The 23,228-nt window shown below is 37.3% G+C and overlaps 1 protein-coding gene across 1 annotated transcript in view; it reads left to right on the top strand.

Moving 5' to 3' along the window:
- GPHN (gephyrin) overlaps window positions 1-23,228 on the top strand; it is a 62,821-nt gene that overhangs the window by 5,144 nt on the left and 34,449 nt on the right. Inside the window, exons 4-5 of the mRNA XM_021709168.1 lie at window positions 5,145-5,266; window positions 20,509-20,596. Coding sequence (XP_021564843.1) covers window positions 5,145-5,266; window positions 20,509-20,596 — 210 coding nt within the window. The remainder of the gene's footprint in view (window positions 1-5,144; window positions 5,267-20,508; window positions 20,597-23,228) is intronic.

Below are 23,228 nucleotides of genomic sequence, written 5' to 3'. Positions count from 1 at the left end.
CCCAGGAGGTCAATGCTGGGGTGGCTATGAATGTGCCACTGCACTCCAACCTGGGTGACGGAGTGACACTCCAACTCAAAAAAAAAAAAAAAAAAAGGATAATCAATGAGCTAAAAGAGAACACAAAAACCATTATGCAAAATCAGGAAAACAATGCATAAACAAAATGAGAATATCAACAAAGAGATAAAAACTATAAGAATAAACCAAAAAAAAAAAATTCTGGAGCTGAAAAAGACAATAACTGAGCTAAAAAAATTTCACTAGAAGGGTTCAACAGCAGATTAATTGGGTATAAAAAAGGACCAGGCTGGGCATGATGGCTCATGCCTGTAATCCCAACACTTTGAAAGGCCAAGGTGAGAGGATTACTTCAGTCCAGGAGTTTAAGACCAGGCTGGGCAGCATAGCTAGACTTCATCTCTTAAAAAAAATTAAAAAATTAACCAGATGTGGTAGTACATGCCTGTAGTTCCAGCTACTCAGGAGGCTAAGGCAGAAGGATCACCTGAGCCCAGGAGGTCAAGGCTGCAGTGAGCCGTGATTGTGCCACTGCACTACAGCCTGAACAACACAGTGAGACTCCCAACTCAAAAAAAATAAAAGAAGAACCAGCTAGCTTACAGACAGGTCATTTGAAATCATTATGTCAAGGGAGCAAAAAAAATTCCTAAGCAAAAGTAAAGAGATCCTAAGACACTAATGGGAACACTATAAAGCAAACCAATGCACTAGTCCCTTCTTATCTGCAGGGTATACATCCCAAGACCGCCAGTGGATGTCTGAAACCATGGATAGTACCAAACCCTGTATATACTGTGTGTTTTTCTATATGTACATATGTATGATAAAGTTTAATTTATAAATTAAGTACAGTAAGAATTAATAATGATAGAACAGTTATAACAATATACCATAATAAAATTGAGCAAATGTGACTGCTAGTTTTCTCTCTCTCACAAAATATCTTTTTGTAGTGTAATCACTTTTTTTGTCATGATGTGAGACAATACAATGCCTACATGATGAGATGAAGTGAGGTGAAAGATGTAGGCACTGTGATGTAGCATTAGGTTACTATTGACTTTCTGTGTTCCTAAATCTGTGTAGCAATTACTGCAATAAATGGCTTGGTGTCACTCATTTGGGGGGCGGGGGGCGCGGAAATGCCCTGTCTCCTGTTCTGCTTAGGTTATGCAAAACTTCCATCAGAGGCTCTAAGGTCAAACTGAGAGACAGAAAAATGAATGCTAGAAGCTCAAATCCTTCCAGCATAATCAGAAACTATTGAGATTTTAAAAAGTAATTTCTTTGGCCTTACTTACTATTAAAGAAAAGATAAATATAACTTTTTGTAAAATCTCTAACTTTGTGGTAAAAATAAGCCCTTCATTAACATTATTTTTCACTTTTTTTTTTTTTAGTAAAAGGCAAAAGATTTATTTGTTCTGAAGAGAAATCAGAGCATGCTCAGTGAGTGTGTGAGTGAGTGAGTGTGTGTGTGTGTGTGTGTGTGTGTGTGTGTGTGTGTGTGTGTGTGTATTTCACTTCTTAAAATCTTGGAAGTGAAAATTTTCAAAAGTCTCTCTATAACCCTTGTAGTTCTTTGGGTTAGAGCAAAAGAAAAGAATAAATGATTTTATTTTGCTGATGGAGATCTAAATCAACATTTCAGATTTGCTTACTTCCCAATATAGGTGCACCAGTCATCTCCTAAAACTATTGATTAACCCCAAAACAAGCATTCTCTTCAATTTGATCTACACAGTGAAACTATATTTAGCATCAGAAAGAAATTTTTATTAAACTGGTTAACACAATGAACATTCTTATTTGTGATTTACTTATATGCTTTGTTCATCCAAGTAAGCTCATGGAGTCTGAGAAAGCTGAGTAGAATTAGCCTGCTCATAAGTAACTGTTTAGTTAATAGGAAACTTTTTTAAAGCTATATTGCCATATTCTTTCTAGTGCTTTTGTAAGGCTGAACTAGTATTCCTCAGTTATTCCCCCAAAGCATACTGATAGTATTTTTTTAAAGCTACCTTTTATACTCTAAACTATTTACTGGTAATAGGGTAGGAGTACAGATGGTACTTATATCATGGAATCTAAGGAAGAGTTTGTTATCTTAGTTGCATGCACTCAGCCCTGACTATTCTTGAAGAGACTTTGACTATTTCTGCATGACTTGTTCCCTGGCCTACTATACTAAATTATTCCATGGCTTTTCAAGAGAATAATGCTTCTAAATTTTATCATCTCCGGTTCCATATAGCTTGATGTTCCTCACCTTTTCCCTTGCAAAATTAGCTGTTGTTATGACTTTATATGATCACAAAGTTTAGTTTTGTTCAATAGATGTTCATTGGATACCTCTGTGCCAGGCACTGTTTTAGAAACTGGCAAAAAAAAAAAAGTAGAGATAAATATAGTATCTCTCTGATGGTGTGAGATCCTCAGATACCAGAAAACAATAGGCAAAAAAAATTATTTATTTTCTGAGAGGCCAAAAGAAATTGCATTTACCTATGTGGCAAGGCCATAATTCACCAGTCACAGTGCAAGCTCTCTTTATATACTGGTTTTGATGTCCCATGGTACGTATGGTTTCACATATGTCCACTTCTTGAATCCAGTGTGGCACATTGGTAAGCAGGACAGTTGTCCTAGGCAAACCAAAGAATGTTATACAAGATAACAGTGTATACTATTTAAAACCTGCTCAGTATTTTATTACTGCATAAGCTTGTTAAGAATGAGGGAATAATTTCAAAATTAGGATTGTGGAGTTGTCAAATATAGCTAACAGTGAATAGCTGATTTGGACGTTTGTTGATTTCAACAAACTGTACATGCTTAAAATCTAGGTGATACCATAAAGTGATTATGAGATTGTGTGCATACATTCCCAACCTCTTGCATTTGTTCAATTTATATATATTCACCATTTATTTACATTCTGAAATGCCCAGCAAGAGGTTTCTCTTAATTAAACATGCAGACCCACAAGATATGAATACACCAAATACACCATGCCTTGAACTAGTTTACTTAGAAAGACATTGAACAGACAACTCAGCCTCCAGCAGGGCAACATCAGGCTTTCTTCTTCAGTGGGACTAATCTTCTTAGCAGTCCACACAGTCATCTACTAGCTGCTCTGTTTGTTCTTCAAGTGATAGCTCAGGTGCCAGGGAATAAGACTCATACTGAAGGAGTGTGGGAGCCACCCTGTCTTAGAAGCCCCACATCCTACATAGGATGAATATTTCTTCCAGCAATCTTAAGCTGTTTCCAGGGGCCCCACAAAGTAATCACTCAGTTATACATGTCACCACACTCATAGAAGCCCAGAGTTGTGGCTTCCCACTAGGTATTTATAGTTCATGTGCAGTCCTTCCTAGTCCATACGCAAGTTACCAATCAGAGATTGTTACCGTAGGAAACATTGCCTACTAACAAATTTCATCTTTAACAAAATTTCTGGGGAACAGATCTAGCAAGTTAACCTAAGGTCAAGAGAATATGTTTTCTGTAGAAAGTTAGAAAACAATAATAAAACTGATTTAAATTCAGTATGCTTTTTGGTATCACCAGGCACTGGCAATTCTAAAAGTTACTATTTTACAGGTTATAGTACAGTTTTAAAAATTGTAATTTTGGATCCTTTTCTCAATTCCCCCACTTCTGCTCACTTTCAGCCCAAATTAGACCATTATCTTCTGGAGATATGTCAGTCTAGATTGGTTCACCTTTTTGATGGACCATGATTAGGTTTTAGGTTTTCTATGATTGTCTTGCTTTCTATAAGTATTATGCCTTTATATTCTCTCTACTGCATGATAATTTGTTTAACTATATAGCTTAACAAATCCAAAGCAACACATAAGGCTCTAGAGATTACTTGCAAAGCATTGAATGAAAATGTAGGGCCAGGTGAAGATGGATTAGAATGTTCTTAAGGATTGAGGCCTGAGCAACCTCTTTCAGATCCCCTCCCACTGTGGGAGCTTTTCTGTCTTCTTAATAAATCCTACTTTCAAAAAAACAAACAAACAAAAAAAAAAAAAAAAAAACGGATTGAGGCCTTTGGGGAGAGAAAATGGACTACAAAATGGGAAAAAAAGAATCCAAAGCCAACTGTTTGAAAATTGGGAAGACAATGGCACCATTGACAATGCCAAAAACAAAAAATTGAAATTAATATGTGGTAGATAGGAAAGTGAAAGGTATGGAGATTATGGGTTATGTTTCATTTTTTTCTTTTTTTCTTTTGAGTTTTAACTGTAATAAGTTTTAGGCATCATTCCCAAGATAACTGGAAGTATAAGATAACAGAAAATAGAGATTGTTTTTAGAGAGGGAAAATTGCGAGTTTCTTGTAGTATATTCAGCCTATGTTCTTCCATCTAATTCTGTATTGTTTTCTTTGAAAATACTTAAAATGTACTGTAAATCCTACACCCTCATATAACTAGATACTATGTCATTATGTCAATTGTACCTCATTGGAACATCCTTACATAGAATAGTTTTCTGTAATTTTCTCCAGAGACATAACATTAGATACTACATTCTAAAGATTTCAACTGAGTTCAGAGTTACAGGAGTATGGGTATGTGTAGCTAAGTTTAACTTATTTTATAACATTGATCCCACTTCAGAAAAGAGATCAAAATCATCAAAGAAAAGATAAACTTATTTTCTTCAGACTTGAGGATATAATGTCATAAAATCTCTACCTTAGATTTTTCCATTGAAAGTCAAATTAGAAAATAATACTGAGAAGAAAAAAGATAATTGTTTGGCCCAGTAACTAATTACAGACCCAGTATCTCTCCTGAGCATTATTGTCAAATTGTAGCCCAAGCTGGTATAGTATTTGGTCTGCTGTTCAGTCACCATTGAAATTCTTCCTTTTTTTTTTTTTTTCTTACTTCTGTAAGAACATTTTCTCATCCTCCTATACTTTCAACTTTTAATCAAAGATCTTTTGAGCATATACTTTCTACATGCCAGATACTATTTGTAGGTAGCTAGATATGCTAAACACTGCCTAGCAGATCTTTTTTTTTTTTTCATTAGCAATAGGCAACATTATCCTAAGAGAATAATTTGTGGTGCTTTTTTTGGTTTTGTAGCTGCTAAATCCTGAAGATGACCTCTTACCAGGAAAGATTCGAGACAGCAATCGTTCAACTCTCCTAGCAACAATTCAGGAACATGGTTACCCCACAATCAACCTGGGAATCGTGGGAGACAAGTAAGTATTGGACTTTATTTTGGAAAGTTGTTATTATACAGATGGGAATTTTTGGAGTACTAACTAGGTGGAGTGGAGTTGCTGCTAAAGAGACAGGAACTTAATACCATAATTTTCACTTATCTTATTCTTCAGAAGCCAAAGAATTATAGCAGTGTCTGTGTCCTTCAGGAGTCAACATTTTCTTGGAATCTCTATGTCAACAAGATAAATATTTTACTTTCCTATGAATGTGTCAAGTTTACAGGAATCTTTTTTAATAGTGTTGGCTTTATTCCAGTGGCGCTAATGGTGATAGTGTTATTCCTATTCACACTTTTACTTCTTTCAAGAAAGGTGAGAAAAACATAGGCGAGAAGAGAAAGAGAGATTGTCAGAATTAGCACTACCTGATTCTTTATAAGTACAATTGTTTTCTGGGACTTTTGTATTGATTTTTGTATCCTTATGTAACCCAAGTTTCTCCAGGCCTCATGCCCTTGAAAGTACAAAGGGAGGTACGTTAACTGTAATTGCCCATCTTTAAGAGCATATTACCCCTATCTTCTAAATTAATGTAGCCCTTTGCTAAATTCTCCAAGTATTTCTGTGAATCACCAGTGGTGTATCACATGTGATTAAAAACAAGACTGCACTTTCTGAGCTTCCCACTACCACATCACACTGCTGCTTGGCTGGTTTTCCCCAGGCCCTCTTTCTAATTCACTAGGGGTATGCCTGCTTTTAGTGATAACTCAGACATCAGACTGGTAGAGACAAATCTGACTGATGAGTACCATGATGTGTCTAATCATCCTTTATCTCTTACTACCGACTTGTTACTGAGTAAAGCTCATTATGCATGGATCCTTCTTCCCTTAAGATGAGTGCTTTCCCAGAACTCAACTGTGCTTTTGAAGAGCTCTGCTCTGCCACTTCATGAGGTGTGCTATGAACTTCATCTCAGGCTCAAACTGGACACAGTCCAAACCTTGAGCACAGTATCTTGCCAGTAACCTGAAAAGAAGTAGCTTTTATGTTATCTCACTTTTTGAAGTTCTCCTTTCCTCCTTTTTTCTTTCTCTGAGGACATTGGAGTAAAGGCTGTTTGATATATCTTCAAATGTCATTCTTTTTAAAATCTTCACCATTTGTATTTACCTGAATGTTTCATTCTAAAGAAGTTCATCATTGAGTAACCAACCAACTTAGTACCTATCCTGGTTACCTAGCGTCACCCTGACCCAGGGTCCTAGTCCTAGAAAGGGAGTAGCAACTATCCTGATACAGACATAGCTTTTAAAAAAACCAAAAGCAACTTCTGAGAAGAGATAGGATGAATCAAGGTATTTAAATCACAGAAATAAGGCAAGTAGGCCTGAAACTCTAGAGAACAAAATTACCAGATTATTTAGAGTTGTTTCCTACCCACTGATGGTTCTGGGCATGCCTCTAAGTATATTAATGTCCTCTAAGAGATATTATAAGGTAAAAGACGCTTGTTAATCATTTTTACCTTAAACTGTTCTGTACTATAATCTGTCCATTCTACCTCATATTATTGCACTTTTGTATTTTTAAAAAAACAATTTACTTAGTATACTACATATATTGCTATTATCTTACTATAAAGGCCAAAACACCATTGAAAGGCTCATATGTTGGTATGCTAACATTTAATTACCTGGGGTCCACACTATTGATTTGTGGTAGACATTTTCCTTTTTTTGTGGTGGACATTTTCTAATAATTAATGTTGATATCATGGTTCACTCCAAAATGTACCTTGAAAACAATATAAAGAACACCAAACTATAAGCAGGTATAGGCAATTCAGAGGATATACAAATCTCTAGCATATACCCTTTTATTTGACAGCAACATCTTGTATCAAACAGAACGGTTTTCAAAATAACGGCGTAAAACTAGGCTTTCTCAGTCTTAGAATGCTATATTGAAGAGGTCCAGAGTGAATGATTTAGAATGCAGAGGTGGAACGTGAGAGGAAAGAATTAACTGTTCTAATGGAAATCTATACTGGGAGTTTCAACGTACGTGTAATCTATAGCCTGTTGATACTCTGTGAAGGTTCCCCCCCGTTTGCTCTTCTTCTTCCTATGTAGCCCCTTGCTGAGGAAAGCAAATACTGTTATATGGAAGCCTCTGTGTGAAACTCTCCAGGGAAAATAAGCAGTCATGGGAGAAATTCTACCCTAGGCTTAAAACAGGGGAGAAATGGCTCAAGAATGTCAGCCAGCACTGAACTCTTACTCAATTGTGACAGACAAAGGTAGCAATAGAGTGACAGCTCTATTTGTGTCATTAAAATGACTGAGTCTGGTTTTTAAATTCTATATGATTCTACTTCTCAGCTTCTTACCACCTACCATAATTTTGACAATCAATGTAAAATATAGAGTTAGACTCTAACTATCTGGAGTGAGCTGGGATGGTTTACTTTTGCTTATTGTATCTTTTATTTGAAAAGAGATTAATTGAGGCCGGGCTTGGTGGCTCAGCCTGTAATCCCAGCACTTTGGGAGGCCAAGGCAAGTGGATTGCCTGAGCCTGCGGGTTCAAGACCAGCCTGGGCACCTTGGCGAGACCTTGTCTCTACAATAAAATCAAAAAATTAGCCGAGTGTGATAGCACACGCCCGTAGTTCCATCTGCTTGTAAGGCTGAGGCGCAAGGATCACTGGAGCCCAGCAGGTCAATGCTAGGGTGGCCGTGAGTGTGCCACTGCACTCCAGCTTGGGCGATGCAGTGAGACTCCAACTAAAAAATAAATAAAAGTGATTAATTTAATAGCATTATGCCGATTATAAGAGAAGTGCTTCAACTACCTGAGAGTTGACAATTATATTTGAAAATCATTCATTTATAGATGTTACATATAAATTAAAATATATTTCCCAAGACATGTTTTCTCACACTGTTTGGAACACCATATTATTAGGGTTCTTAGTTTTCTTCTTTAAAAAGACAAATTTTGAAACCCAGAGATGTTAATTAACTTGCCCAGCATTATACAACTAGTTAACAGCAGAGATGGAAATGGAATCTAAATTTCTTGAGATTAAAAACCCATAATTCTCTTCTATCATTATGAAGACAAGATATTATATAAATATGTCAGAAGAGTAATATTCATATAGGCTGGATTAGTTAGAAAGACTGTTATAAATTCTCAAGTTTCAAGGAAGAACTTGAAGAAAGAATAGAATTTAGATAGGAAAGGGGTTATTTTAATCAAAGTAAGAAACAGAATGAATAAAAATAGAGAAGCAGAAACAAATACTGTATAGAGAATTAGAAATAAATAGCTACTCAAGTCAGAACAAACTGATTAGAACAAGTTCAGATAGTAAGAAAATGCAGGTAAATTTGGTAGAAATTTGAGACTAGATTTTGAAAGGTTTTGCAGTTTAGGCAGAACTACCAAATTCAGTTAAATGTGAAGCTTTTTTTGTTTGTTTTCTAAAGCAGAATTGACATAATAAACTATTATTTTAGAAAGATCATTGGACGTAGATGTATCACATGGGCTAATGTTGGCTAGAAATAAGAGAACAATACAATTTGTTTATTCATTGTTTAATCAGTCATCAAGAAGTACTGATTTTGTACCTGTGTGAATCACCAGGAGATCTCATTGAAAATGCTCATTATAATTCAACAAATCAGAGTGGGCTGAGATTTGCGTTTCTAACAAGTTTGGAAGTGATACCAAGCTGCTGGTCTATAGATCTCAAGAAGTAGCAATAATGTATTAAATTCAGTCATGCATCTACTATGAATTTGAAGCCAAAGGCCATCGAGGATACAAAGTTGAATCATAGATCCTGCTTTTGAGGAATTGCAGCTTAGTAGTAAAATATTTTAGAAAGTCCCAGTCCTTAAGTTCAAATTAAAAGTAGAATTAAAAAGAAAGAATAAGCCAGGCTCGGTGGCTCAGCCTGTAATCCCAGCGCTTTGGGAGGCTGAGGTGAATGGATTGCCTGAGCCCACGGGGTCAAGATCCACCTGGGCAACTTGGCAAGACCTCATCTCTACAATAAAATCAAAAGTCAGCTGGGCGTGATTATGCATGCCTGTAGTTCCAGCTACTTGAAAGGCTGAAGTGGAAGGATCACTGGAACCTAGCAGGTCGAGGCTGCAGTGACTGGGAGCGTGCCACTGCACTCCAGTCTGGATGACAGAGTGAGACTCCAACTCAAAAAAAAAAAAAAGAATATTAAAAATAAAGAGAAATTGTGACGGCATGGAGCAGAACTGTGTCAGTGTTGATCTATCCTCATCCAGATTAAAAAGCTTCGAAATGGAATGTGTATGTAATCCCAAGATGCCTGAAAAACTCAGCTGTTAGGCCTCTTTATCATAATTTTATATTCCTCTCTAGCAACATACTATTATCACATCTTTATCCTCCATTTGCCACTTATTCTTTATTGGCTTTTAGTAGCTTTTTCCTATGCTTATTCCCTAATCATAGGTCTCGTGGCTCACCCTTGGCTTTCTGTCCTTCTAATTCCTTATGCTAATAACTCCCAAATCTTATGTCCCCAGCCCAAATAGGAAACTAGTCAAACCTAGATATTCCAAATTGGCACAAAGTTATGTGAGTTTATATACTTTTAAGCACAGTTCCATTTCTACCTTAAATGTGGGACAGTAGATCCTAGTTTTCTTTTCCTTATGGTGGTTCAGTAACCTGTTAGCCTCCTTTTGTCTTCTTTGGCAGCTTGAGCTACTATGGGAGAAGAGTTGAAGACAAAAGAGGAAGTTTGATAGGTTAATAAGTACAGAGTGCTATATGTGCCAGCCAAGATAGCTGTGGCCAGAATGTAGTTGTATTTAGCTTTTTTTTTCTTTTCCTCAGTTTCCTGATAAAACTTCTTTGAGAAATTGCTGTCTTGTAAGGCCTAAACAGGGTAGGAAAATGATTTGTTAGTATTGGGCCAGGGTTGTTTTTTTTTCCCATCCGACAATAAGCTCCATGAAGACTAGGACAAAGTGTGTCTTGGTAACCACTATGTCCACAGCACCTAGTAGATGTACTTCAAACAGCCCTGCCATCTTTTCCTATACTATTCTCTTTCCATGAAACCTAGAAACTTCCAACTATACAATTATCTAGAAGAATATTACAGGGTGCCTTCAAAATAAGTCCATTCTGCAAAAGAATGGAGAAAAGAAAAAAAACCAGGCCATGGAGCAGGACGGAAAGTATGGCACTGACAACAGAGTTGCATTTGTACCTAAGGCATATCCCTCCAAAATGCACAGTGTAAAAGCTTTGTGGCTGGGATGATTCATTTTTTTTATTTCTGAAGAAAATGGTTTTGTTGGGGGATTCCAAATGGATCTAGCAAAGCTTTTCATTTACAAAATTGGAGAGCTGCTTCCTCAGGCTTAAAAACAAGATTGTACATATTTACTTCTTGCATATAACAAGTGATAATCATGATCCAGATTCATAGAATCTACTTGGGGAAATTTTTTTTAATAAGTTCATCATTAATTGAGTTTATATAATCCCCAAAACTAATTTTAACTATTGAGTTGTTTATATTACTACATCAGTGTCATGACAGCTCAGTAATATAGCTTCCAAACTGCGACTTGGGCCTTCTACCCTTTCGAGGCCTGGAGGGCTGGGAAATTCCCATAATTAAGAAAAGGGTTCCCCCTCCAGAAAATTGCCATCACAGAAGCTTGGCCCAATCAACTCATGCTGGGCTTGCTTGGCTCTATCATACATAGAGCAGTGTATTGGATTTGAATTGCCAGCTCTTGCTGCTACCAGTTTGCTAAGCAACCTTGTCACATAAAAGCAAGCAGCAGAAGAGGAACAAGTACTGAGACAACAAATTGGGTCCTTATAAGGCAAATTTAGCAGGAGTTAACAAGAGAGACTTAACAGTACAGTGATTACTTGGACAAAGCCCAGTGCCTTACTACTCCCAGTTTGAGAACCAAACACATTCGAACTGCTTGTTGTGTTTTTTTGCTTGTTTTTGAGTCAGTCTCACTCTGTCGCCCAGGCTGGTATGCAGTGGCACGCTCAGTCTCACTCTGTCGCCCAGGCTGGTATGCAGTGGCACGCTCATGGCCACCGCAGCCTCAACCTGATGGGCTTGGGTGACCCTCCCACCTCAGCCATCCAAGTAGCTAGGACTACAGGCACACACCACCATGCCTGGCTAGTTTTTGTGATTTATTGTAGAGATGAGGTCTCACCAAGTTGCCCAGGCTAGTCTTGAACCCCCAGGCTCAGGGAATCCTCTCACCTTGGCCTCCCAGAGTGCTGGGATTACAGGCTGAGCCACCACGCCCAGCCCTAATTTTTTTTATTTATTGTAGAGACGAGGTCTCACCAAGTTGCCCAGGCTGGTCTTGAACCCCTGGGCTCAGGCAATCCTCTCATCTCCACCTCCCAAACTTCAGGGATTACAGGCATGAGCTACCACGCCCAGCCACATCCTCCTTATTGCTTACCCAATGTTTTTAAAGTAGGGATTTTCTAATCATCAAGAAGAGGTTAGAGCTGAATTTAATTGGTTCTTGTCATCTTTATCAACTGCATACTTCCCTCATGGCATAAGCATCCTTTTCTGTTTAAAATATAAAGTTTTAATTATTGTTTCAATATCATTGATTTTTTTTTCCCTCTACTCCTGACAAGCTTGATAGATTTTCTGATCATTTATCAGCAGAGCTTTCTTATTTTCTATTGGCTAACAAAGAATGTTCTTTCTTCCTTAACAAAACATGTGTTTAATGACAAGAAATTCTTCCCACTGTCAGTAAAAGACATTTTTAATGGCTATTACAGTTGCCTTTCTTAATCCTTAAAAGTTGCTATGACTGTTGATGTTTCTGTTTCTTCTAAGAATAACCTCTAAGTATCACTGTAGCTATAGAAATTGTTTTCCTACCCAAACCTCATAAAGAGTTATATCTTCCAGAAAGCCTTTCCTAATTACCACAAAGCAATTCTGATCTTTCTGTTCCACTCACCATTTAAATCATTTCTCTTTATATTTTTTACTTTAATTAATGTATTTGAATTCAATCAGTAATATTAATTGCTCATTTTCCTAAATTTTTCATATGTTTTCTACACTAGCTTATAAACTTAAAAGCAAGAATCATGTTTCTTCTTTCTTTATATGATTCCATAGTACCAGAACACCCAGTGAGACAGAAGAAGGACAAAACGATGGCTGGATGCAGTCTGTGGTTTGATTCCATACCCGAAGTAGACACCCAGAAAATATTGGTAGCTGAGTAGTTAGCTTGAGCTCTGAAAGAAATTAGGACATGATGAGTATATGTCCCAAGTTGCTTTTTGTTATCTCAGTATAATTACTGCCACTATTCCTTAATCTGCAAACCCTAGAACTTTTTCTTGCTATCTGATTGTCATCTTCACTCACCTTAACAGGATTACGCTTGCAGCTGAAACAGGAAACTAATTAGCATCTGCTGTCCATCTGTGTGTTTGTATTAAATATTTTAAAATAAAAATGCATTTGCATTCTGAATGCTTTGTCTGAAATTCATAAATCCTAAACGGGCAAAGGCTCTGTTCATGGTTTTGAACTTAATAACAGATTTCATGGTAAAGCAAAAAGTATTTTGTGCCAGAATCAGGATTACAGTAATTTATGGCATATGCACATTTTAAAAAGCAAAAAACTCTTAACTAGAAGCAGGCCCCCAAAGCAATCAGACTGAAATCTAAAAAGGTACAGTGTTCAAAAGATGTCATACCCTCCAGATACATTCTTCCTTCACAGAAACTGATAAGTACATAGAGTTTTGAGAAAGCCTCATTCATTTCATATCTATTTTGAAATATGCTTCGCCTTTCTCTTTTTCTATCTTTCTGTTAGTTTTAAGCTTCTTTGATATGTGATAAGTTAGAACTCTAGGGAGAGTGTTACTAATATTGGTAGCCATCTCTCAAGTTGAAGATGATTGCCATGCTTTTAGGAAGAAAAGGTTGTTTTTTTCACTCAAGTCAGAATTTCCATAGATTCACAATATCTGAGAATTAAGAAGAACTTTTGATGTTAGCTAGTCCAGTCTTTCACACATTGGAAGTGTTAAGGGAAATCTGTAACAATTAAGCCATCAGGTTTTTATTTGAATTCTTTTGAGAAAGATCTGCTTGCCTATTGTTGGATGTTTCTCCATTACACTTAGCCAAAGTCTTTCTTCCTGTTTCTTCCATTTGCCCTTATTCTGCCCTCTAAGGCAACACCAAATAAGTTGCCTCCCTCTCCTACGTGATAGCCTTTCAGACACTTGAGTACATAAGCCTGTTTCACTTTACTCCCTTCTCAAAGATAGGACTATTTATATAATTATATAAATGTTATATGGTATCTTTTCTTCTATCCTTAGACAATATTCCTTGCCTAAAATGTTATTATAGTTGTGATAACAAAACACTGTTCATTCCCAAAGCTACTGTGGAGAGACTGACTTGAAAGCAGGGCTCATTTAGCTCATTTATTGAGTACCTACTATGTGCAGGGATTTGGCAGGCAATCACAAAGCCTGGATGAAATGAGACCCTCTCTTGTGAGTCGACCATGTACTGCTGTATCACCGTTACAAATCTGCCTTTTATCACCTTTGTTGTCTTTATTCTTTTAGGCTCTTTTAACATTAAATCCCATTTTGACATTAATATTGGCACTCCTGCTTTTTTGCCCATTTGCATTTGCTGGGGACTTATAATCACCTTCATCTGCTAAATTTGAAATTTTGAAAATTATAGTTTTTGCTCCATAATATCCTTTTAATGTCATAATTGAATCTCTGTTAGTGCCCTAATTGTTATTATTAAAATTATATATTCCCCAGCAGTTTTATTTCACTTGGAGCTGTCCTAAATATGATGTTTATTCTTCCATCCTCTGGTTGCTTGTTTCTTAGATTGCTGGTTTTTCTTTGCCTACCAAGAGTTCTGTTCACCTTCAGGGCTGAGGAAGCTGCATTGGTACTTGGGAATGGAGTTGTAGTGGAAAATAAGATCACAGATGATAAAAGGCACAAAAATGTCAACTCCAGAATCAGCAAAGCACCAACGGCAAGCTACAAGTCTTCTACTGAAGTATAAAAAACAAACAGTCCAGGTCTCTGCTTCCTGAACTGTTTAGTTGTAAAGACTGGGCTTTCCCAGCTTCCCAAGATAGGGCAGTCTTATTATCTTTTAAGCAGACTTCTAAATCAACTTAAAAAGTGCTACCTCTGCCCTTGAACTGGATCCTAGCCAGCCATAAGTTCTTAGAATCAGTAAATGGCAAGGACTTACTCCAAGTGTCCTCTCTTACAAATGAGGAAAACAAGACCCCAAAAACTGATGTTACTTTTTGATGTTACTTTTTCAGGGTCATCTAAGTAGTTAGAAATAGTGATAAAACTGGATTCGAGCCAGAAGTGGTGGATCACACCTGTAATCCCAGCATTTTGGGAGGCCGAGGCGAGCCTGGGCAGCTTGGTGATACCTTGTCTCTACAATAAGTCAAAAGATTACCTGGGCATGGTGGTGTGAGCCTGTAGTTCCAGTTACTTGGAAGGCTGAGGTGGAAGGATCACCTGAGCCTAGCAGGTCAAGGCTACAGTAGCCATGAGTGTGCCACTGCACTCCAGCCTGGACAACGACTCGGAGAAAAAAAAAAAACCTGGATTCTAGACTTTCTGACACTCAGACCTTCAATTAACAACTCTGTCTTCTGCACCTAGTACTTATATTCTTAGCATTTAGTACTTAAGCAACTGTCTTGTAGAATGCTTTCATATAATAATTGTTTTACGCTATGAAAACAATGATTAAGGTACTTAATAATTCAAGTGAAAATAAATAAAAATGTTTAAAAAAATAAAGATTCATACTAGTATTAGAAATGTCTTTTTAAAAATGACTAAGTACCAACCAATTCAAGTTAAAACTATAGACGTTAATGAAGATCTAAATGATATCAAAAATCCCTTTATGATCCACTCTTTGAGAAAAGAGAAATGTCTATTGGTATATACCTATAAAACTTAATTTGCTTAATCGAGTAACCTCACTAGCAGCAATGGTGAGAAAATATTTCAAATTTTAAAACTATAAAATCGCTGTGCATGGTGAGCTCACACCTTTAATACCAGCACTTTGGGAGGCCAAGGCAGGAGGATTGCTGGGCAACATAGCAAGACCTTGTCTCCATTGGGGGGGGGGACTAGTGTGGTGGCTCATGCCTGTAGCTCCAGCTACTCGGGAGGCTGAGGTGCAAGGATCACCTGAGCCCTGGTGGTTGAGGCTGCAGTGGGCTGTGATTATGCCACCACGCTCCAGCCTGGGTGAGACCCCAACTCAAAAATAAAAATAAATTAATTTAATTTAATTAAAAGTACAAAATTTGTTTCTATCATCAGTATTTGGCAATAAGAGATATACTTAGATAAGTAATGATAAATAGCTTTTATTTGAAGGTGTTTGCAAATATTACTATAGTTTTAAGAAGTGTAGGAAAAACAGGATGAACAAAGTTTGCAAATATTACTATAGTTTTAAGAAGTGTAGGAAAAACAGGATGACCTTTAACCGTCACTATCTATGTGAACCTCAGTGTCCTCTCTTGTCCTGCCCACCTCACAGAGTTGTAAGATTAACACATAGGTATGGAAATATATGTCCTTTAAAGCATGAGTATTATTGTTATTAATTTTATTTCTTAAGTATCAATTGATCTTATATGTAGGAAGTTATGTCTTAAATATATCAGAGTATAACGTTTTACAATTTTAGTCTCCTATCTTTGAAAATATAGAGAAAATGTTGTCTTTAACAAAACTGATAAAATCATGAACTGTTTTCTTTCTACTATCGTACTCATGATTATAATCCTTAATGCCTATTTCCTCTTATCATTATTCAAAGTAATCTTTTAGTCCTAGACATCAAACTCAGTTTTTATTTATTAAAAAAAAAGTCCAGGAGAGGGAACACTATGCAAATATTGGAATATTAGCATTTGTTCTATCTAAGGAGATGGATACATGGGTATCTGTTACACTATTATGCTGGAAATGTGCTATCATTTAAAATATAATGTGAATCATAAAAAAGCAAATGTATGATTTATAAACAAACTCCTAAATTATATTTAATCAAAATCTTAGTTTCTGTCTCAATAAGGGATTCAGAATCTTACTCATTTCATTCCCCTGAACTATATTAACATGTCTATACATGCAGTCTTCTGTTTGTCATGCCAGACAATTCCATACCTGTTACCTCAGCATCCTCTGTTGTTGTTGTTTTTAAGACACGGGATATCCATGTCTTCCAGGCTGAAGTGCAGTGGCCATTCACAGGCACAATCATAGCTCACTGCAGCCTGGAACTTCTGGGCTCAAATGATCTTCCTCAGTTTCCTAAGTAGCTGAGACTACAGACATGCCACCACACCCAGCCAGCATCCTCTATTTCTGATGCTTTTGCATAAGGATCCATTCTCATGAGAATCTTCTTCTGTGACATGTCATATACCTGAAAGAGAAAAACACACACAATCAATTCTGATTGGGCAGGGGGTAGAACAAGCACTTAATGAGAAGCCAGAGTTTGTAGTCCCAGCTCTGCCACTTACTGCTCTATCCAGACTTTAGCATGCTACTTTGTCTCTCTGAATATCACTTATCTTTTTTTAAAATGGGTAAAATGATACCTGTTCAGTCTGCCTTATAGATTTATTGTGTGGTAATAAATGGAGTTATAGCATGTAACATAAATGAAGTTATAGATTCTCCGACTGTTGTCATACATTGGTACCTGTCTCTCTAGTAAGCCACGTTGCCTGACCAGATCATCAAACACCAAAAGTGTGCAACAGAAAGTAGAGTCTGAGAGAAAGGACAGGGAGATAGAGAAGGGCAGGACCCAAATAACAGGCCCAGCTGTGATGCTGGACAAGACAGCCTTTCCTCCTTTGAGATTCAATGATTTTGTTAATCTACTATACACAGAATAGAAAGTAGCATTGAGCATATTCTTTGAAACGTGCCAAATTACAGTAAGGAAGTAGAACAAAATCACTTTTTACTTTTTTAGTAGAAAGTAAAAAGCACACACAATCAATTCTGATTAGGCAGAGGGTAGAACAAACACTTAATGAGAAGTCAGAGTTTGTAGAAAATTTCATGTGGACAGCTGATGACTCTGCAGTTTTACAAAACAGAAAAAAGTGTTTCCCAGAGAATATGAAAACAATGAGTAAGAAGTAAAAGAAGCACTAAGAATTTTTTTTTTTTTTTTTAGTCACCAGCTAGCCTGTCCCAGGATCTTTATCCACCCACAAAGATCAATGCCGTGACGATGTAAATATTGGAATATTACGGCGTCATCGCTGCTTTGTTTATAATCAGTGGCTTTACAACAATTCTGTAGAGTTAACATGTTATAAGATTGGCAAAATTAGCTAATATCTATTTATATTAGCACAAAATTGTATTTGGTTGATAATATTTCTTATTCATTCACCTGAACCACATTCCACATAATGCTGTATTGGTGGCGTTTTTCCCATTTACTAGATAGGTCAGCCATTTGGCTCAGCAAAGTGATAACATGATCCAGTGAGGTAGGAAGCCCAAAACCTGGGCATCAAGAACCTGTCACGTGCATAGTATATAGTATTTCAGCCAACAGAATAATGTACTTTTTCACTAAATCAAGATGAAAAGTATTGATGAGAAATCTGTTCAGAACATTTAGTTCAAAAGTACTATAAATATACCCATTATTCACTATAATTCTTCTTAGATGTTTGTCCAACCAGTTTGACTTCAAAATTCATGTCAGGGATTTTTTTAAATGTTTAAGTGTCTAACACATAGATTCTACCTTCAATTAATACCTGGGTACGTTTTTGGCTGCCTAAGCAATTAATTGAATGACTTTAAAGGTAAGCATTGGTAAGCCGAACTTCACATGACCCAGTTTCCACTTAGTTTGGCCCTTCTCTTTGAAAGTTTGCTTCCCAGAGCCAGAGCAATCCCAGGACATTCATGGACAGGCCAGTGCTAGAGAGAAAGGAGAACTGTATCCAGATGCTCCAAGAGAGCTTCCTGGTAAGCTAGGCCTATCTTGCCATTTGGACCTCTCACATGCAGCTCTGAGAATGCATTTACATCCTTGTCTATGACTTTATTATGTGTTGGTCAGGTATATTCTGCAGAAAAATTCGCCAAGCATGCTAAAGTTGAACTTTGCTAGGTTGTTAGGTATGTTTGTATGATTAACTTCTGTTAGCACAGTAGCTAATAATGACAAATAACCTTTCTTGAAAACCTAGTTTTCCAGGTACTAATCCATGTATTTTATATGCATTATGGCATTTAATTCTCTTAACAACCCTCTTATCCCTACTTCACAGATAGAAAATTAAGGCAAAGAGAAGTTAAACAATTTGCCCAAAGTTATATTTCTAGCAAGTGGTGACACCAGGGTTTCAGCTCAGGCAGTCTGACTCCAGAGTTCACATTCTTAGTCTCTGTGCTGTGCCACCTCCTACCCACCTTATCTCTTACAACTCCTGTGAAGGTTGTGTCTGTGATAGGTCTCAAGTTCTTCTCCTTACTTCTGTCATACCTGAATAAAAAGTGAAATGATGCCCTAGTTATAGATCATGCCATCAGGAATCTCTAACTTTTCTTCTTCCTCTCTCATCAAGTAGTGCATTAAGGGAAAGGAATATGAATAAACTTGACTATCATGAGATATTTATGGGGACATATGCTGTCTTATCAAGCGATCATTTGGTTTTAAGTTGACAAAAACCTGCTGAAGCTCATGTAAGCCAGGGAGAGATTTATGGGAGGATATCAGGTTGTCTTGTGGACTCTACAAGCAAAAACACAGCTGGGCCTCAAAGAAGGGACTAAAAGAGGAACTAGAAAATCGGAAGCCAGGACTGCTCCCTTTTTAATTGTTCATGTTCGATACGGGGAAGGGGGAAGAGGGAAAAGAAGCATCAGGTAGTAGAAAGAGAAACATTCTCCTCCTCCTTAGGTAAGAATTTCTCAGAAAACAAGGTTGTGGGCAGAACACTGACTCCTCAAAAGTCATCTCTTCTGTACTGCATCAGTTCAGGGGAAATTCCAAGTGTGGGTCACCTTCCTCAGTAGCTTTGTATGGATTTACAGTAGTAACTAATCAATCCCTTTTAGCTGCTCCCTGCCATCTTGTCCCTTCATAAGTCCTGATGCTTGGCATTTTTTTTATTTTCTCTTGATCAGTCTCAAATTAGGCCTTGGCAACCCTCCGAACATCCAAAGGATAAGACCCTTGATTTCTCTTCATCTCTTCTCCCCAGGCCTCTGACCCGTGCCATCCAAGGGCCTAGTGCACTTGGCTCTTCAAGGAACAGTCGGGAACCTGCCTAGTTTCAATCACTAATATTCATTATGCACTTTTACTCTCTCAGAACATACCCCTTCCAGATATTTCTTATGGACTCTGCCTTTCTTGTCATTTTTCCCTACCTTTTCTTTTCTCAAAAAACACCCACGGGTTCTTCATATTTCTAGAGACCCACCTCGTTTTCTATTAGATGAAATCTAACTTGTTGAGCCTGAAGGCCCTCCAAAATTATGACCCATCCTATCTATCCCAGTCATTCCCAGTCAAGCCCTTCACTGTAAGCAGGCCCTTTTCCACACTGATCTAGAAACACCACTAGGCTTAATCTCAATTCAAAGTCTTTGCCAGGATAGATCTCTTGCTTAACAAAACTTTCTCCCATTCCCTTCTATCTCTTGGAATCCAGTCATTTCTCAGGGCCTCACTTAAGTCATTCCCTCTAAGGAATCCTTTGTAATTTTTCCAGCACCTAGGGTAACCAACTGTCCTGGTTTGCCTGAGGTTTCCTAGGACATCTAACTTTTAGTACTAAAACAGGGACATTCCTAGGCAAACCAGGATAGTTAGATGTTCTTCAATACCTCATTGTCTCCCCTCATTGTATTGCTTTGTTAGGCAAAAAACTCAGTGAAAGTACCAGTAGCCATTTTTCAGCACTTACAAGGTCCCTTCTTCAAAATAAGAGCTATGTGACTATTGATTCCCACTTTATACAGAATATAGTGCTATAGTAATGGAGATGCCTGTTCGGTGAATAAGGGGTTTAGTGTTAAGTTGACACCATATCTAAAATCTTTCCCCTGTGTGTTAATTTAACTGTCTTTATTTTTTTCCAGCCCAGATGACTTACTCAATGCCTTGAATGAGGGTATCAGTCGTGCTGATGTCATCATCACATCAGGGGGTGTATCCATGGGGGAAAAGGTATGAAAAATATCAGACTCGTGAAAATGTATCTGCTGTGCTTATAGTCAGTTAAGGTGCAGTATGGGTACATCAGGGAGCTCACATCAAGAGCAGCCTGGAGAACCCCACAGCTTGTAGAAAGGCTTTTGCTCTTCCCTTGGAGACTTCTGGTTTGCTTTTCACACAATTACCATATACTTTATATGTGATATTTATCCTTTCCTTTAAAGGTGATATTTACCCCCAAAGTAAAGGTCCAAGATCCCTTCTACTTAGTTCTTCCCAGAGCTAATCAACTCCTTTACCATATATTCCAAACCTTACCACGGACACTTAGCTCTCCTCCTCCATAGGGGAGAGAGAAGGTTGGGCATTCCTTTTGCCCCTCTTTACAAAAATAAGTAATAATAACAATAATGATGAAAATTATATACACACCACATACATATATAATTATATAGGATTAAATGTATTTGTACATAGTATATACTTATTCCTATAAAAACCTGAATTTGAATATCTAAGTATTATTAAGTTTATATATCTTAATGAAATGTGTTAGCTAATAATGGCTATCGGGTCATAAATAATGTTATAAAAGCAAAATATTCTTTACTACAATAACCAACCTTATATTTTGGCTCAAAAATATTTCAGATTATAAAATGTTTTGCCAGCCTATAATCCCATTCTGTGTTTTCTTTTATTTCATAGTAATAACTAAACTGAAAAATTATAATATTGTCATAATAGTAGTTTTTACTAAAATTCTTATTTTCCAAGAACTTAATTTATTTTAAGCTAGATATCATATATATAAATATGATATCATATATATAGATGATTGTTCTTGGTCTCTGTCCTCTCTAGGTATAAAATTGTCCAATCTTATAACTTAACTCTTTGAGCAATGAGCCTATTGGCTCTGAGAGCAGATGTCAGAATTTAGTAGCCTGGACAGAGGATGCCTGCCTGCCTGCCTGCCTTTCATTCACGAACTTTCGTGATAGAGTGTTTGGGAATAGAACTGTAGATGCCATAACCACCCCAAGAAAAAGAATCTCACATTACATCCAGGAGTGAAAGTGGAGAAGTGTGGGTAGGCAGACAGATTGCTGGATCAGTGTTGCCTCAAGGTCTCCAGAAGTCTTTAGCTTCAGGTAGAACAAACTGCTGCAGACTTCCCCTGAGAGCACAATGGCTAGGCACTGAGTGAGGTCCGCAGTGTAGCAGAGCTATGAGAAGTAATTTGCAGCGTGACTGTTTTCATTACCATCATCCTGCCTGCAGTATTCTCAGCATCACAAGAGCAAACCATGAAATCAGGACTATTAAAATGTTGTTTGTTCTTTATAGAGGTTGTTTCATGTATAATTTATCTTAATTCCTAATTAATTTAATTGTGGGATAATACCTATTTGGCAGAAATAAAGTTTGTCTTTTTTTGTTCCTTTGTTTATGTTTTTTGAGTCAGTCTTACTCTGTTGCTCAGGCTGGAGTGCAGTGGCATGTTGACAGCCACCGCAACCTTGACCTGCCGGACTCAGGTGATCCTTCTGCCTCAGCCTTCCAAATAGTTGGGATTTCAGGCAGATGCTAAGGTGCCCAGCCTTAGATGTTCTATCTTTTATGCTATATTTTTCGGCTACTAAGGTACCCTGGAATTCTTTGTGGAACTAGAACTTGTTGGTCGGCAGGAGTTTGCTGCATGTATGTTTTATCTCTTTCTTCCTGGTTCCTGTATCATCTTATTCTCACTCAAGGAGGTAGGAAGGACAATTAGCTCCTAAGGAAAACTGTGAGAAGCCTCAGTTCCTAAAATCTCCTTCCTAGTAAATTGAAGGCTTAGTATAAGTATCTTACAACACAGAGAGTAAAACTTAAAAAATAAAAAAAAAATAAGAGGGAGACCCAAGAAAGCTCAGAATTATTTTTTGGAGGGCAAGCCCCATGTAGTCCAGCACTTTGGGAGGCCAAGACAGAAGAAATGCTTGAGCCCTAGAGTTCAAGACCAGCCTGGGCTACATAGTGAGACTCCATCTCTACAAAAAATTTAAAAATTAGCCAGGAATGGTGGTACACACCTGGAGTCCCAGCTACTCGGAAGGCTGAGCTGGAAGGATCACTTAAGCCCAAGAGTTCGAGGCTGCAGTGAGCTGTGATCACACTACTGGAGTACATACAGTATTGCTAATAAGTTTGAAAGATTCTAAAGCTGCTTGGCTCTAGACTTGCAAAACAAATTCAAGGGGGCTTATATACTCTCGAGTTTGGCGGACAGAGTGAGTCTCTGTCTTTACACACACACAATAAAAGAATCATAAGCATTTCTGTAAGTTTTTCTCAAGCTACAGAATTATAAAATAGCTCAAAGACAATGAAAATCTCCAGTAACCCAGAAAGATCACTAAACTGGACACTAGTAATATTTTTTGCTGTTCCAAAGTCTTAATTTTTCCTGAAAGTGTCTCCACCACCCCATATGATCAAAATAATCACAAGTATCATTACTGATCACAAAAAAAGTAGGTCTCAGTAGGTTTGCCCTAATTGTTTAGCAACAAGATTGTTAATTAACCATGTAAGCATCCTTGAATTTGCTTTGCAAGTCTAGACTATGCGACTTAGAATCTTTTTTTTTTTTTTTTTT

This window comes from Carlito syrichta, unplaced genomic scaffold (assembly GCF_000164805.1).
Source record: "Carlito syrichta isolate Samal-C Ts95f unplaced genomic scaffold, Tarsius_syrichta-2.0.1 Scaffold169076, whole genome shotgun sequence".
Classification (NCBI taxonomy): Eukaryota; Metazoa; Chordata; class Mammalia; order Primates; family Tarsiidae; genus Carlito; species Carlito syrichta.
This window is presented reverse-complemented; position numbering and strand designations above follow the sequence as displayed.